At 40.5% G+C, this 15,822-nt stretch overlaps 1 protein-coding gene across 11 annotated transcripts in view; it reads right to left on the minus strand.

The window, feature by feature from the left end:
• The window catches only part of oxr1a (oxidation resistance 1a), a 152,374-nt gene that overhangs the window by 33,390 nt on the left and 103,162 nt on the right, over positions 1–15,822 (minus strand). For 7 of the 11 annotated variants that reach the window (XM_054781623.1, XM_054781628.1, XM_054781626.1 and 4 more), the window contains 2 exons: positions 9,334–9,416; positions 191–298 (listed from right to left, as the gene is read on the minus strand). In XM_054781623.1, coding sequence (XP_054637598.1) covers positions 191–298; positions 9,334–9,416 — 191 coding nt within the window. Of the gene's footprint in view, positions 1–190; positions 299–9,333; positions 9,417–9,723; positions 10,280–15,822 lie in introns of those variants that run through there. The other 4 variants (XM_054781632.1, XM_054781627.1, XM_054781631.1 and 1 more) reach the window with 2 other exon arrangements.

A 15,822-nucleotide genomic window follows, 5' to 3' on the forward strand; every position in this document is an offset into this window, starting at 1 on the left:
CCTGTGGGATTATTGGCAAATGTTTCCAGCAAACAAGTGAGTAGGAGGAGTATGTTTTCTGTGTTTTCCGAAAAGCATAAATCATGAAATTGTGCAGTTAGTGAATGGCCGTAGTCCCAATCCTGATGCTGGACAGAGGTGCGGGGATAGTGCTCAATATATTTGTGAAGGCGTGCACGGCGGTTCACACCTGGCCAGGCACAACTGCCCTGGAGAACAACTTGTTCAGCTGAACCAGCTCGTTGGGTGTGGTGTCAAACTTGAGTGCAATGCTGTTCAATGTGTCCCGCGATTCCACCTGAACCAAGAGAGAGGACAGAAAATGACATGATAGCTTCTTTTTAGGGCATTTCCATAAAAGCTTTAGTATGTGACATGTATCTAAAAATGAAGAGGCGAAAAAAAAAACAACAACTTGACAGTTATTAGTTTGAAAATGTTAATGTGGCTTCTTTTATTTTCATGCTTGAGTTTGCAAAGTTATGCAAACTTGAGTCGTTGACCAGGAAAAGATTCTCATGGGATGCACAGTCGTAGGCTTGAAATTTTCGGAATCCTTCCAAGTCATAAGCACTCTTTAGTGTTTCCCAAATAAAGCGCCATTTTAACAATGTAGCAATCTATTAAATTTGACAAATACAATGAATGCATTTTTAATTGATAGATTTTTTTTTTAAAATAAAATAAGACCAGTGTGGCAAGGCTTAGTTACAGAAAAAGAGTGCTGACATAGCATTCAGGATTTAGTCCATGCACAGAAATGTAATCCACACATTTGTTGTTTATTCCTAAACTTGATTGGACGTTAATAGATGAGATGCCTTCAATGAGGCAGATTCAGAGGGAAAACATGTATTGCTGGAAATTAAATAACGATCACGTTAGTTGAATACTTTGAATGGGGACACATTTTACTCAACACCGTCACTGAAAATCTAAAGTATTTTCAAGTCATCAGACTAAAGTTTTTGTTATACTGTATCAGTAATTAAGACATGGTAGGTAAGGTGTTGTTCAAAGTTATATTTATTGACTATAGGATCCTTGTGTAATTTAACTCTGTTAGGTTATTATACTGAGAGATCAAGCTGCTGTAGCCTGCAGAGTGACCCAGGTGCGTTTGCTTGTCTCCACCAGTTATGAGGCATACAGCAGAGAGGTAGTCCACGTGCCTGAACCAGTGAAGCTTCTAACATGCCCAGTGGGAGGTTCTACTCTCCAAATAAGGATGACAACCATGTCTGTGTGGGAAATGTTGTATACATGAAAAAAACAAGCCCACGGGACAGAAGCCCTGAAAAGCAGACAGGCAGAGCAATGCATAATCAGGGCAGTTTAATGGCAATTTATTTTTGTGCAGTTTAGTGACTGAGTATTGCCCAGCAACCTTTTCCATACTAGCACCACGAAAGAGGGTAACTTCTAAGAATACTTGACATGACTGACTGTTACCAGACATTTATTTTTGGACAAACACACACACACACACACACACACACGCGCACACACACAGTATAGTCACAGGTAGGACCAAAGGGGAACCACGAGAGACAAGCGAGATCATTGTGCTGTCACACATGAATCGGTTGGGATCGTGTCTACGGGTACCCATAGAGACACACTAAATTCAATATTGACACAGAAGAGAGGAAGCACACATGCTGTTAGAAACTAAAATGTAGTTGAAAAGTGCAAGAGTCCAGTTTGCTTGGACATATATACACGCCTAGACTAATCCATCCATCCATTTTCTATACCGCTTCATCCTCATTAGGGTCGGGGGGAGCCTAGACTAATATTTATTTTAATTATATATAGATTTATTTTGTAGAAAGTAAAGTAAAAAGTGATACATATTTCGATTTGTCTTTAAATACAAAGCTTTGTGTTATTATTGGTTGTTATGTCACACATTTCAGCTTTTTCTCCATTGTGTCTTTTGCTCTATTTTTACAATTTTTGCTGCTTTTAAATTTTTTTTTTTTTTTTTTTGCAGTGACGCAATAACAAATGAGCCATGGTCCGTGTGGTTGGCCACCCCACTTTTGTGGACCTTTGTCGGGGTCGGGCTTGTGGCGTCGGCTCTACAGTGGGCAATATGACTTTTAAATTGACTATTCATTGCAGCATATTACGAACAACAAATCTGTGGCTTTGTCCCGATGCATTTAAGTCATTTAAACAAAGTCGTTCGAAGATACAGCTGTTTTTTTGTAACTAGGTTACGTGACAATTATGGGTAAGCGAGGCTATTCTAAATTCCAGAGGTATTCTAAATTCTAATATATGATGGCACCTTAGGCATGACTTGGTGTAAAAGTGAAAACAAAGAAGGTGTAAGCTGTGTTTAGTGCACAAGTAAAGGACTCAGCTTTGCAAGTCTTTGACTTACCCAGTTTAACTATTGTTGGCGAAGGTAAAGGCTGACAACCAGTTTGTCTATAAACTTTCTAAAAGGAAAGCAGCAGCGTCCAGACGCCACAATAAGAACACATGAGATTAAACATTAAATGTGTGTGCTTGGCAACAAGCTGAATTTTAGCAATATGAAATAGGTACTAAGGCCAACGGTGTCTTTTAGTGAGGTTGATAAAGGGTTAATGACCAGCAGGGTCAAGCCTTTCATCTAGGCAGCTTCAACACAGCATTGATTCTATTGTCCCTTGGCTTGCTACTGGCCCATCCATGAACTATTTATTTTTAGCTTTACAGCTTCTTTGTGGCAAAACATAAAACTAACCTAAACAAACATTTATAGTACAGTCGGTCTTTTTAAAAAAAAGAAACAAACAAAAACAAAACAAAACAAAACAAAAATTCTAGCACATTTGGTTAATATTCTTCAAAACAAGGGTACATCCTTCAGTTAATCAGCTCCAAAACACAATGTAGTAGACACAGTGGCTTGCTGTGACATTTAAAAGAATATTTTGCAGTTGAATAAAACCTACGGTAGCTGGTCCTTGCATTAAGCCACACTTAACAGTAGATCGGCCAATCAATACTAATAAAAATATCTGGTGTCCAGTAAAGTCAATATGGGGAAACAAACCAGTAGGTGGAACAATTAGTATGATTTCAATTTTCCAGTTTGAGATGTTCGCAGACAAACTGGCCGCATATCTCAAATCACAGCATATATGACATGGATGGGATTCCAACAAACTTAAACTCAGCCACTGAGTGCACTGTAACCAAAGCCATCTGTAACTCAAAGGGATAGTTCAGATTTTTTGACATGAAGTTGAAGGAAAGGTGCACAACAGTTGACAGGCGGCAGTGCGCAGTGATACGAAGGATGAGAAAATAGTGCAGAGCCACTGTGAGGTCACGATTTTGTGGTGCAAATGTACTACTCATTTGAATGCATATTGTTTTCAGAAGCAAAACACTTTACTTTTGTGACCCCAGTCAACTAGCCAGAACTACTTTCTTCAACACCAAATATTGACCAGAACTCTGCCCAACGGAACGAAGTAGGGCAAAGGCCACTGTTGATGCACTACACTGCTGATGGGGACGTCATACACCTTCATGTCAAAAGATCCGAACTATCCCTTTAAGTGGGAGAGGTGATCAAGACTGTTACTGACACCTGTTATTGACAAGCGAATGAGAGAGGGGCGAAAGCAGGCCATACCATATTCATGATGATAACATCTAATAATGGGAGGACACTATCTTTTTATACTCTGGATCGATAATGGCCAATATTAATCTAAAAAAGGATATGAATATTCAAGGCTGACATCTCTTCTTCAAGTAGAAGGGTAGAGGTTGTGGCAGCCATCTTGAGAATGACTGACAATTAGCTAATGGTCACCCTACTCAAAGGTTAAGGAGATGGATTCAAAAAGGGCAGTTGGCTAGTAAGTCATAGACTAATGGCTCCATTTTAGACTCTGTTGGCATCAGTGTAGAACATTAAGTTGGAATATCAGAGCAAAGAGAAAGGGCAAAACCATAATCAACAATCAGTGAATCAAGCTTGAAATAAAATGGAATATAAAGTTTAATCACCCATAATCCTATATCTAAGCAGCTATTGCTCTTAATTTCATGATGGATGAATCCCAGCATTGATATGACAGTTGCCATGGTGACTTTGTCATTACTACCCAAATGGCATGTGACTCCTGTGCAACTACATCCTTGTCGTTTATGTGCCGGTCTAATTTTAGAGCCTCTATAAGTCACAAGATTGTGTCCTTTTCAAGGGGATTCCTTCATGGATTTCTCCTTGTATCAGATTAAAAGGCCTGTCTGAGCTTTGATAGTCCTCCGACTGACTTACCAGCACAAATACAAATAGCAATCAAATGACTGCACAAGGGGCTGATTTCCTTTCAAATACCACCGCCCTGCTTGTTTTTAGAATTACATGTGCCAGCATCAGGTGTAACTCAATTCTTCCTATTTGCAATCAAGTCATTAATTCAACATACAAAAAAGCTGTGACAGTAGCAGTCAGGGAACAGTCAACTCAAGTTGTACTACAACATTGGTGAATGCAAACACGCTCAGCATATAATACATGACAACATTCAGATTGAGGAACTGATATACGGTTTATCAATCTGTGATAACATTTCAAACAGTTATTGTACCGTTGCACAATTTTATTTCTGTAATTATATTTACTGGACTGTTATGCCGTGTTTAGCGTCTCTGAGTCCTGTGCGCAATCCAGAGCTGTTCGCCGATTGCACAAAAAGCACTGTAACGCCAATAGGAGTACTTCCAAAACAGAACACAGTTCAGCTTGCCCACTTGTCTCCTCCTCACTCTCTCGCCCACAAAAACCATGCTTCCTCCTTATCCACCAATAACAGCGAGGTGCATTCACAAACATCAGCATTTAAGATTATCAACATTACAACATCAACTGGTTGTTACTGACACCGAGTGACCAGTGTAGAATACTACATATCATGTCTTTCAATGCGTTTTCTGAATGTCACATACAGTAATCCCTCATTTATCACGCTTAATTGAATTGCTTCCAGACCCAAACGTGATAAGTGCATTTCTGCGTATTCCTTCTATATAAATTCAATTATTTCGTAGTTGGAGCATAAAATACCTGTTTACGATCTTCTTAATAATAATAGAAAAAATAAAAATAAATTTAATGCCCTCTAGACATGAAATAACACCCATATAGTCACCTTTACATCCGTATTACCCAACATAGTACATGATCAGAGGAAAATAAGCCATTTAAGACATAAATTCTAGTCAAATGTGTTGCAATACATTTGTGTTGGATGTGTGGGCAGGAAGTGACGTCACGGCTTCAGAGTTCAGTTTTAGCTAGATTACGACCACAACAGCAGCCCATGCTACTATTAGGATTATTATGTTATTATTATTGTGTATGCTGTGAGATAATTCAAACCTGCAATAAAAGCTTATTGCTCTGAAAATCAAGTGCGGTATTTGCCTCACTGAACAATTACAATTAGCGACCAATGTAGAATACTACATTTACAATTTCAATGCCTCTTCTTAATTCCTTGTATTTGTATTTTTAGTTTATTTAGCAATTTTTATGCTTGACAATGCTTAATTTAGGAAAAAAATATGTAACATTCGCTTAAATATATATATTGTATATGTATACAGTACGTACAAAACAGCACGATAGAGGGACGACTGTACTTTTTTTTTTTTTTTTTTTGGGTGCCACCATTTTCAAGATGTACTTAAAGAACACAAAATTATAACTTCAGCCCCAAAACAGATGCATAAGATTTAATCAATAATTTTCATTCAAACATATTTGCATTTATCTTGTAGTCAAGGCACATTCAAATTCGAGTCAGATCCAACATGATAGTCTGAAGCAGCTACAGCAGGACCATAATGATGTAACATACACTTCCTTTCAGAGCTGCATTTAGTTTGACTTTGAGAGGCTGTCCTCTGGCAGACGATGGCTAGAGTGAGAACCTCCCTTGAGCGGCTCACCTATGTGCTGCTCTATGCCTTCTGTCTGTATCTTTCTGTCTCCTCATCTATCTCAGGGTTTCCGCTTCATGTAATGGATCGTGGTGCAGCGGCACGGTAAAATAAAACCCGCCACACCTTGGAAATGATTTTTTTTTTAATTATTATTGTTTTTACATGAAATGTAAGTAATACATTGTATGAATGGACATATATGCTATATCAGGGGTGCCCATTATGGGAATTGCGAAGGTAATGTTGGTCACTTGTCACCTACATCCTAACCGTTACGGTGTAAATGCCATATGACATCAGTCATCTGACATTAAGCCGCCTCCTGATTCGCTCCTGTGCTTCGGCGGCAAAAAAAAAAAAATAGGTGGAGAACAAATGTCCGCAGCCACACACGGATAATGCTTATTATCCATTATCCATTATCCATCTTTATTATTCAGTTTACGGATAAACTAACTGGGCGGTAAAATGCCTATAGCGACATCAAAAGTTATCCGTTCACTTGTAGCAGCTACTTGTGTAGAAAAAAAAGTCAGCTGTTTCATGGCTGAGTTAATTGTGTTTTCTACAAGTTCGCGTCAAACTACTATTTCACAATGAATTGGAAAATATGCGCATTGCCTAAAGCTTTTTAATATGTTGCCTTAACTTCGGCTGCATTGTCTTTTGCATAATCCTTTTAATTTATCGTCTACAAATGGTATAATGGACGCTACGTAGCTATTTTTGCTGACATATTACTCAGTTTAGATCTATCAGTCTGAAAAAGGTTATAAAGCTATTTCTAAAGCTTTGAGACTCCAGCAAACCACAGTGAGAGCCATTATTCACAAATGGCAAAAACAGTGGTAAACCTTCCTAGGAGTGGCCAGCCATCCAAAATTACCCCAAGACCACAGCGACAACTCATCCAAGAGGTCACAAAAGACCACACAATAGCACCCAAAGAACTGCAGGCCTTACTTGTCTCAATTAACATCAGTGTTCATGAGTCCACCATAAGACAGACACTGGACAAAAACGGCCTGCATGGCAGAGTTGCAAGAGGAGAACCACTGCTGAAGGAAAAAGAACATTAAGGCTGATCTCAATTTTGCCAGAAAACATCTTGATGAAAAATACTCTGTTATGACATAACAAATGTTGAACTTTTTTGGAAGGTGTGTGTCCCATTACATCTGGCGTAAAAGTAACATCACATTCCAGAAAAAGAACATCATACCAAGAGTAAAATATCGCGGTAATAGTGTGATGGTCTGGAGCTGTTTTGCTGATTAAGACAGTAAATATAAACATATATATATATATATATATATATATATATATAAAACAGCGACGCAGCAGCGGCAGCAGTCCACCTCCCATGCAGCCCAACACCACAGCTTCAAAAAAATCCTTGGGGAAACAGCGTATCTGAGTTGTTCCCACAGACTTCAAACACTTTCCAATTAAATACAGGTCAGCCAGTAGGTGGATGTGACTGAATGGACTGACGTTATCAGTTTCCAAGCAGATGGGATGCATTTATTCGGGCTATTTCTCAAAAAAAGGCTAGGGAAAGAAACCCATGTAGAGGGTGGGGGTGGAAGATGGCATTGATAAGAAGGCATGAGAGAAAACCCACCATTTTCCTGTGGACACTTGGAGATAGATTATAAAGTTATCTGCTGGAGAGCAAAATAGGGAAACACAGCCGTCCGGCCCCTCGGCACAGGAGATAAGTTTAAGATAAAGGTGTACCTCAATCACTGTCGGCTAAATGTCCCTCACAATGTAAGCGAGGTGGTAAGGCACAAAGAGAATTGGTTATGTCTTTCAACACTTTGTTAGCTTACTGGCTAAGCGCCGGTGCTACATGTCAGGCAAAAAGACACGACCATTGGCAGTGGTAGGTCCATCCATCAGCAAACTGGGAGAATGGTAATAAGAAATAATACGTGAAATAACATGGCCGCACGGTGGCCTAGTGGTTAGCATGTTGGCCACACAGTCAGGAGATTGGGAAGACCCGGGCTTGACTCTCCGTTGGGCATCTCTGTGTGGAGTTTGCATGTTTTCCCCGTGCGTGGGTTTCCTCCCACATTCCAAAGACATGCATGTTAGGTTAATTGGCGTCCATAGGTGTGAATGTGAGTGTGAATGGTTGTTCTATGTGCCCTACGATTGCCTGCCGACCAGTCCAGGGTGTACCCTGCCTCTTGCCCGAAGTCAGCTGGGATAGGCTCCAGCATACCCATGACCCAAGTGAGGATAAGCAGCATAGAAAGTGGATGGACATGAAAAAACAAGAGTGACGGCTGACAGGTTCAGATAGGAATGCTTTCCTTACCCACAATGTGACATTAAACACCTACTGTGTTTTTGTGCAACTGCTCATAAGGCCATGACATAGTGCTTTAGCCGCAATAAACTGCTGTACAATCCTTAGCAAGGTAAACATGGGCCCTGTCAATCAGCAGGTCCAAAATGACTGACAGGTTAGGGAGGTGGTGCTGATGTAGCTTAGGTGTCGGAGATGGGGGAAGGGAGCGAATGCCCATTATTTCCAGACGCCTGTTCAGGCAGCAAGAGGAACATGTATTGAATGAACAGTGACAGAAAGGAGGAAATACACTGGAGAACACCACGCTTTTGCTCCCTTCCCTCTCTTCAGCTTAAAGGCATATCGAGTGAACGGAGCCACAACTATCCGACTCCTCACTGTTGCCACGGAGAGGGCTGAGTAAAATCTGTTTGACCGCAGCTGCATTTGAGGGTCATTTCAAGAACACCAGGCAAAGCAGAGACGGGCTACATTTTTAGTGCAGGCTAGTGGAACAAGAGACCCCCAACAAAACTGGCCCCCCTCCTTCACCCGTCTCCCAAACAACAGCTAAATCAATAGAAATGACACCGCAGTTGGAAGGTCATTCATTCACAGCTTGGTCTGTGGTGGAATGCTACCAATATGTGGCATGGAGAGAATGGAAAAAAACATTATCATCTTGGCATTAATCCTACATGTCTGCCTCTAATCTACCTAGAGAAACATGCAGAACTATTAAAATGATCTTCCCCTTCTATAGATCAGCAGGACAAATAGAGCTGCTATGCATCATGTCTTCACAAAAACAAATATATAGTTTAAGCATCAGGTACACGTGTTGCACGGGCTGAAGTCTGAAATTGCGTCTCTCCAACACTAACGAGCTAGCAAGCATGGTTAGACACGGTGTAACACACAAACATCCGCTACGTAGCTAGTCAGGGCAACAGAAGCACAGGAAGCAGACATACACACAGAGCAGCAGCAAGAAAGCTGAAGATGGTCAAATGCACCAAACGACATTACACAAATAAAGAGCAGAGTTTTCTTTGTGCGGTACTCACAGAATATTCAATGGTCCCTTTGGGTCTCTGGAACGACATGCGCCTCCCATCCTTCTTCTCTGGGGTCTTCTTTTGGCCGGTATCTGTAAGCAGGCGAGGCAAGGTACGCATTACATTCATGTTCCTCTCTCTCCAGCTTGTCACAAGCTGCCGATTCCCAGCCCCGTGGGTAGACAGCTCATTCGTCAACAGTGAGCGCGCCAGCCAGAGATGTGAGCTGTGAGCGCTGGACAGCTTTCTCTCTTGCTCGCTCTCTCTCTCTATGCTTGTAGCTCTGCTTCTATGCTCGTGCTCTTCTTGCGCGCTCTCTCACGCTGTCCTCCTCTGCCTCTCTCTGTTCTCCGCCTAGATCACCATGTAGAGCAATGACATCTGTTGAAAACAATTCACCTTGATTTCCTCCCTTTGCTGGCTCTCACGGCAGACAGAGACCAGGCTGACCTCCATCAGGGCGTCGCTCTGGATGCGAGGCGGAGAGGACTGACAGGAGAGGAAGACGTTGGGAAGTGATATTACCCAAGACAAATATGAAGAGGGAGGACTGGGGGGTGGATGATTACGAGGGAAAGATGCCGTTGAGTGTCTTGCTTGTGTAAAGGGAGGGGTTGTGTGGAATAGCGGCACATGAGGGAGGGTTATTATATTTGCTTGCAGTGGTGTTGTTTTTAGGGATTTGTGAGAGGAATCAGTAAACTTTATGACGGGAAAAAGCAAGGCAGATGACTGCAAAAAGAATGCAACCTCAGGCAACTGGGAGATTACAAATAAATAAATAAAAAGGTAGGGTGACTGGAAATTATGTCTGGGTGTCAACATGTGACTTGAAGTGTACGAAATGTAGTGTGAATATTGGCTGGACAAGTGTGAAGAAAACAGGAAGAATGTGGGGGCTGGGCGAGGACTAGTTGGAGGAAAAGGGATGAAGGCAAGAGGATGGATGGAATACTGAGGCAGTACAATGAAGATGAAAAAAAAATAATAATAAAAAAAAAAAGCTGAGACTGAGAAAAGTGGCCAACCTCCATCGCCACCTCGGAGTAGAGGCAAGAGCAAATAAGCTTGGAAAAAGTACAAAAACTTGCCGCCGATGTCTTATCATTTGTGTTCAGTTTGTCACTGTGTGGTGGAAACAGGTACAGTCTGTCCACTGTGATGTTGTTTTTCCACATTCATAGCCTCCGTCTATGCACACATAGCCAACAGGAAGGCAGTTATTTCAAAACCTGCATAGTCCATGTGGTGCAGTTACATTGTGTGTTCCACATGTGTTACTTGTTATTTTTGGTTGTACTGTGAATAAGGAAGCCACTTGGTTTCATGACTCCTATGGTTTGTGTTAAAGTGTCAAAATAGACATTTTATTGGCGTCTCAATTACTTTGCAACCACATGTGAATAGAAGGTATGTACTGTATTTTGTGATGTCATTAACAAAGAATCTAATCAAAAAGTGTGTAAGAAAATAATACAGTAGCTCTTCATTAATGGCTGCAAATATGTTTGCACATGGTGAGGGAATGACTTGTCCAAAATTAAACATCACCCTGAACGGTAACAGAAGAAATATGCATTTCATTTGCAATCAAAGCACAACATAACAGTGGGTCTATCTCACCCCACACAACCTAGTAGCCTCTGTGGTATTCACACAGTGTAAGTCCACCTTTTAACTATTGCTCAATCCACCAAATATGGCTTCATCTGCATTCAGGAATATACTGTATTGGAGTTTTGATTTTCAGTCAAGCAAGGTTTTGTGAGGTGGAGTGAATTTCAGCTATGATTTGTCTTCTGCTGGGTTACACTGTTTTCCCCTTTATCCATAACACTGATGTATGTCATGCATTCAGGCGGTATAACATAACATCCTCACAATACAGACAGGTGGAGGGACAAGAAAAGCATGCAGAAACAAGCTTGGGGTCATGACCAATAAAGATTAAGTGAAAGCATTTTTTTTCGCCCTGAACAATATGGTGGAAGGTAATCATGTGCTGTGCATCCAAGTAAAACAACAGTTCCCACATCACAGGCTTTTTTTGTCCATAAAGAACGTTTTACTTGGCTTGTTAATGGCCTCGATTACAATAACACAGGGTCATGTGTAAGAGGCGCAAGCAACAGTATGTGACTTGCACGGACAATGAAAGGAGTTACTGTGTCAGGAAAACAAATAAGGCTGCCAATATGTGATATCACGGCTTAGTGAACAATTCAACAAAAAAAAAAAGATACAATGTACTATAAAATACCTAAATAATCATTTATTTACTGAGTAATATTCATGAATTCTCTCATTTCTGTATTCTTGATTAGCAATCTGCTATAGATGAATCACTGTTGCTAAATATACAGTTCCCGCACTTCATCCATAGCAATGAAACTGAGGCTGGCAGGGGAACACGAGAGTCAACAACTACATGACTAACATTCCCTCATGGTCTGATAGAATACACAAGCAGATTTCCCTCTGCTCCCTTGTTTTTCCTGCCTGTTGGTTATGTAGCCCACCCCAGCTGTTATTATTAGAAAAACCTTAACAGTTGGCGAGGAAAAAGCTGTCACCCATAGCCACATTGCACAGGTGCTGTGCTAAGACTGGTTAAGACTGTCTCAGACATTTTTCATGGCTGCACCGTTTCGGGAATTCAGGTCTTAAAACATTTATTTTTCCTGTGAACTACTTTCAGATACAATTGGCCTGCAAACAATTCTTGTGGTTTGTTAAATGTGCATTTTCTTACCCAGAGGTAACTAATAGTGAGCTGAAAGAAGGACCCGATGAAATAGGTTTGTTTTATTATACCAGTGTCCCTTTGACATTGCTAATTGTGTTACCTTATGGCATTGCTTCTCAAATAGTGCGTAGGGCCCCCCAAGGTGTGTGTGTGTGTGTGTGTGTGTGTGTGTGTGTGTGTGTGCGTGTGTGCGCATGCGTCTGTGTGAGACTTCGGACTTACAAAAGATAGAAAAAAAATGCCTCTGACATTCAGCATAAACGAAATGCATTTACGCAATGAAAATTTACACTGAAAATCCCACATACACACTGGTGATTATCATTAGCGATTTACATGGTGATATGGCAAACACCTGCAAATATGAACAACTAATTACAGATTCCACTTAAACAGATGATGCATACTTCCAGGAAAACATTTTCTACAGCTCAACAAGAGACAAGGCTGGCATACTGCACTCCCCAATGGCAGTAGCTACTTCCTGACTATGGCAATTCCCAAAGGGACAAATTGAACGAAATGCTGTGCATCTGTCTGTATATGCAGCACCCAACAATCATGTATGCTCTAGGTTCCCAAAGTGGGGTATGCGCACCACCAGGGGTATGGTAGTTTGGATTTTTTTGACATGAAGTTGTATGACACCCCATTTGCAGTGTAGTGCATCAAAAGTGACAAATGTCTGAAGGGGTACGTTTGGGAACAATGCTGCTGTTTCAGAGTGTATTCAAGTGATGTCCAAGACAGGACTACACAGTTGCCAACTTGCCAGGAAAAACCTTGGTTACAGCAAAGAAAGAGAAGGATTAATACATTTAATGTCCCTAATTAAACAAAATTTGACAGCTGTAAAAGGGCAGTAACAAGCAACTTAAAAGCAAGCAATATCTTTAACTAACAGAAAAGCTATTGCAATTAAAAAGCCCACGCTTGCTTATTATATTTATTGCAAGCTGCAATAAATCATAGCAACTGCAGCAAATGTCAACTTTCTCAACAAATACTTTTACTATCTCAAGAGATCATTGGAAAAAAGCAGACAAGGACTAACAGCAATGAATTAAAAACAGGGAGGTGTTAGGGTGGGTATTTTTGACGACCTCAGACACAAACAAGTGCATGTGTGCAAGAATAGCTGAGCTACAGAATGATTATAATGTGCAGTATGTTTTTTCTGCATGCAATATATGAGTTATAATTTTCCTACTTTTATTGTATTAGTTTTAAAATCTTCATTCCATTTTTATTTAAATTTAAATTTGTTTATTTTTTTTCTCCTGTTAAAATGTATGCAAATTTTATACCGTAACCTTGGAATTTCCCCAATATGGGATAATAAATACCTTATCTATGTGATTGCTACCCACTAGTTACATTTATGAACTGTCACCTTCTGTAAAAGGAGTCCATAAAAAGACAAAGCCAAAGTCAAAACCTATGGCAAACTCGTTCAAATAAAGACCTGTCATATAATTCCTTTTATCGCTCTGTCATGCGTGATAGAGAGCAGTGCATTGTAAACGTGTGGTCACAGAGACAGAAATAGCGCGGTGCGTGTAAATAAGGCTATTTTGTATGCTTAACAAAAGGACAAGAACTTGTTCAATAGGAAACGCTGTCCTTAAATGACTTCCTTTGTGCTCTGGTGCTATATGGAAAATAAACCTAACATGACCTTACAGAATGTTGGGCGGTGGGGGCCTTGGCCGCCTGCCCCACCCAATAAACACTGCACTGGTACAGTGTAGTACAGAAAAACTCAATTTAACACAAAGCGCACGATCCCTATCACTACGCTGTATGCCAATGTGATATTATTGATGCTACTTCTTCATCAATCCAAGTCCCCACTCCTTCCCTTATTGACCTCGTATCAATTTTTTGTATGAATTTAGACAACTCATATTTCGGTTTCAGCAGAATTGAGTGCTTAAAAGGAATCGATGCGCATATCTCTTTTAAACACTCATTTAGGTTAAGATACAATCTAGGAGCAGGAGCAGGTTCTTCATTCCTATCCTAGCTCAACCCTGAGACTAGAATGACACCCTCCAACTTTAACAGGAAACTGTGTGTGTGCTAACATGCTTGTCAGCAAGTGTGTGCCCGTGCTGGAACAGGAGGCGGTCGATCTGCCCTGTCCTCTGATTAACACTCTCCCCGTGTAGAATAATCACACTCTTCCTTCGGCGCCACTAATGAGTTGTAAGTTCTTTACCGTGTGAGATGGTTGCCGCTCCGCATTGTCAATGTCAAAATGATTTGCCTATACTGAGGCGTGTTCCTGGTGACGCACTCTCATCCTTATTCATATTCACAGACATCTGTTGCCATAGAAACAAAATTGGCACAAACTTCGAAGAAAAATGTGTCATTACAAAGAAGTGGGGCAAACCTGTCTACCGCAGTAATTGCAGTAAAGAAAATAACGGTCAGCATATTAGTCTGCAATACTCTTGGGAATTACCAGGGGTGGGGAGTAAACCACTAATGTGCAAGTCTCAAGTCATAACCTTCAAGTCTAAAACAAGTCCCAAGTCACTGTGGTGAGAATCAAGCAGGTCACTGCTCAGGTCATGCAAGTCACAAGTCAAGTCATACCCCGGTTTCCACATTTAAATCAGTAAAGACAGTGGTACACACATTCACATATTCAAATGAAACATCTACAAAGCTGGTTATTATTATTGTGTATGTGTATTATATGTGTATTATATGTGTATGCTATTAAGTGACCCTTAAGAAGGCCTACACTTCATGGCTTTCAGAAACTTTCAGGAAAGAAAATGCATTTGATCATCAGAAAATAATGTAACCTATTTAATTATTAATGAAGTAGTGTCTGCCATGATAAAAATCAATAACTGGGATGTAGTGCCGTGCTGTCCGCATGGTCAACATATCAAAAACGGTACATTACTCCACATAACGTCACATTAATCTTATGCATTTTTGAAAATGTTAGTTTAATAAGCTACATTAGCATTCATGTTGCCAAACATTACCTTTCTATTTGGGGCCATTTGACAAGCCAATAAAGTTCGCAAAACACACCTTTACTGCACATTTTCGTTGAGACGACATATGCATTAGGTAGCTTGTCTTGGCAGATTTTTGATCTGCAGACCTTGCACACCGGTGTTCTCTTCTTAATACCATTCCTGAGTGGATCAGCTCCTCTGTTGCCCCGCTTCTGTGTTGACTGCTGCCTTGCATCGAAAATCACTCGGTGATGTTTCAAAATAAAACATAATTTCTAACGTAATCTAATTTGCATTTTTTTTTTAAGTTAAAGAACTCAACCCCTTTCAAGTTAACTGTGTCAAGTCTGTCAAGTTTCAAGTCATGTTTCAAGTCATGAAGACCAAGTCACAAGCAAATCAAGTCTTGTTACTCAAGCAAAGCCTCAAGCCCTCAAATTTCAAGATTCAAGAGAGTTTTATTGTCATGTGCATGGTAAAACAGCAGTTATACCATGCAATGAAAATCTTATTCTGTTCATTTGCGACTGGGGTCTGACTCTAGTCAAGTCATGTGACTGGAGTCCCCAAACTCTGGTAATTACCACCACCGAGTAGGACAGAGCAAGGACAAAAAGAATTGCTTTGATTGCTGAGGATTATGCAAAACCTACACAACTGTCTGTTCATCAGCTGGGTGATATAAGCACATCGCATTGCTTTTACAGATGCATTTAGCACTGGAATTCCGTGTCACCAGAAACGTCTTCTTCATCTCAACTTGTTCTG

Source organism: Dunckerocampus dactyliophorus, chromosome 7 (genome assembly GCF_027744805.1).
Source record: "Dunckerocampus dactyliophorus isolate RoL2022-P2 chromosome 7, RoL_Ddac_1.1, whole genome shotgun sequence".
Classification (NCBI taxonomy): domain Eukaryota; kingdom Metazoa; phylum Chordata; class Actinopteri; order Syngnathiformes; family Syngnathidae; genus Dunckerocampus; species Dunckerocampus dactyliophorus.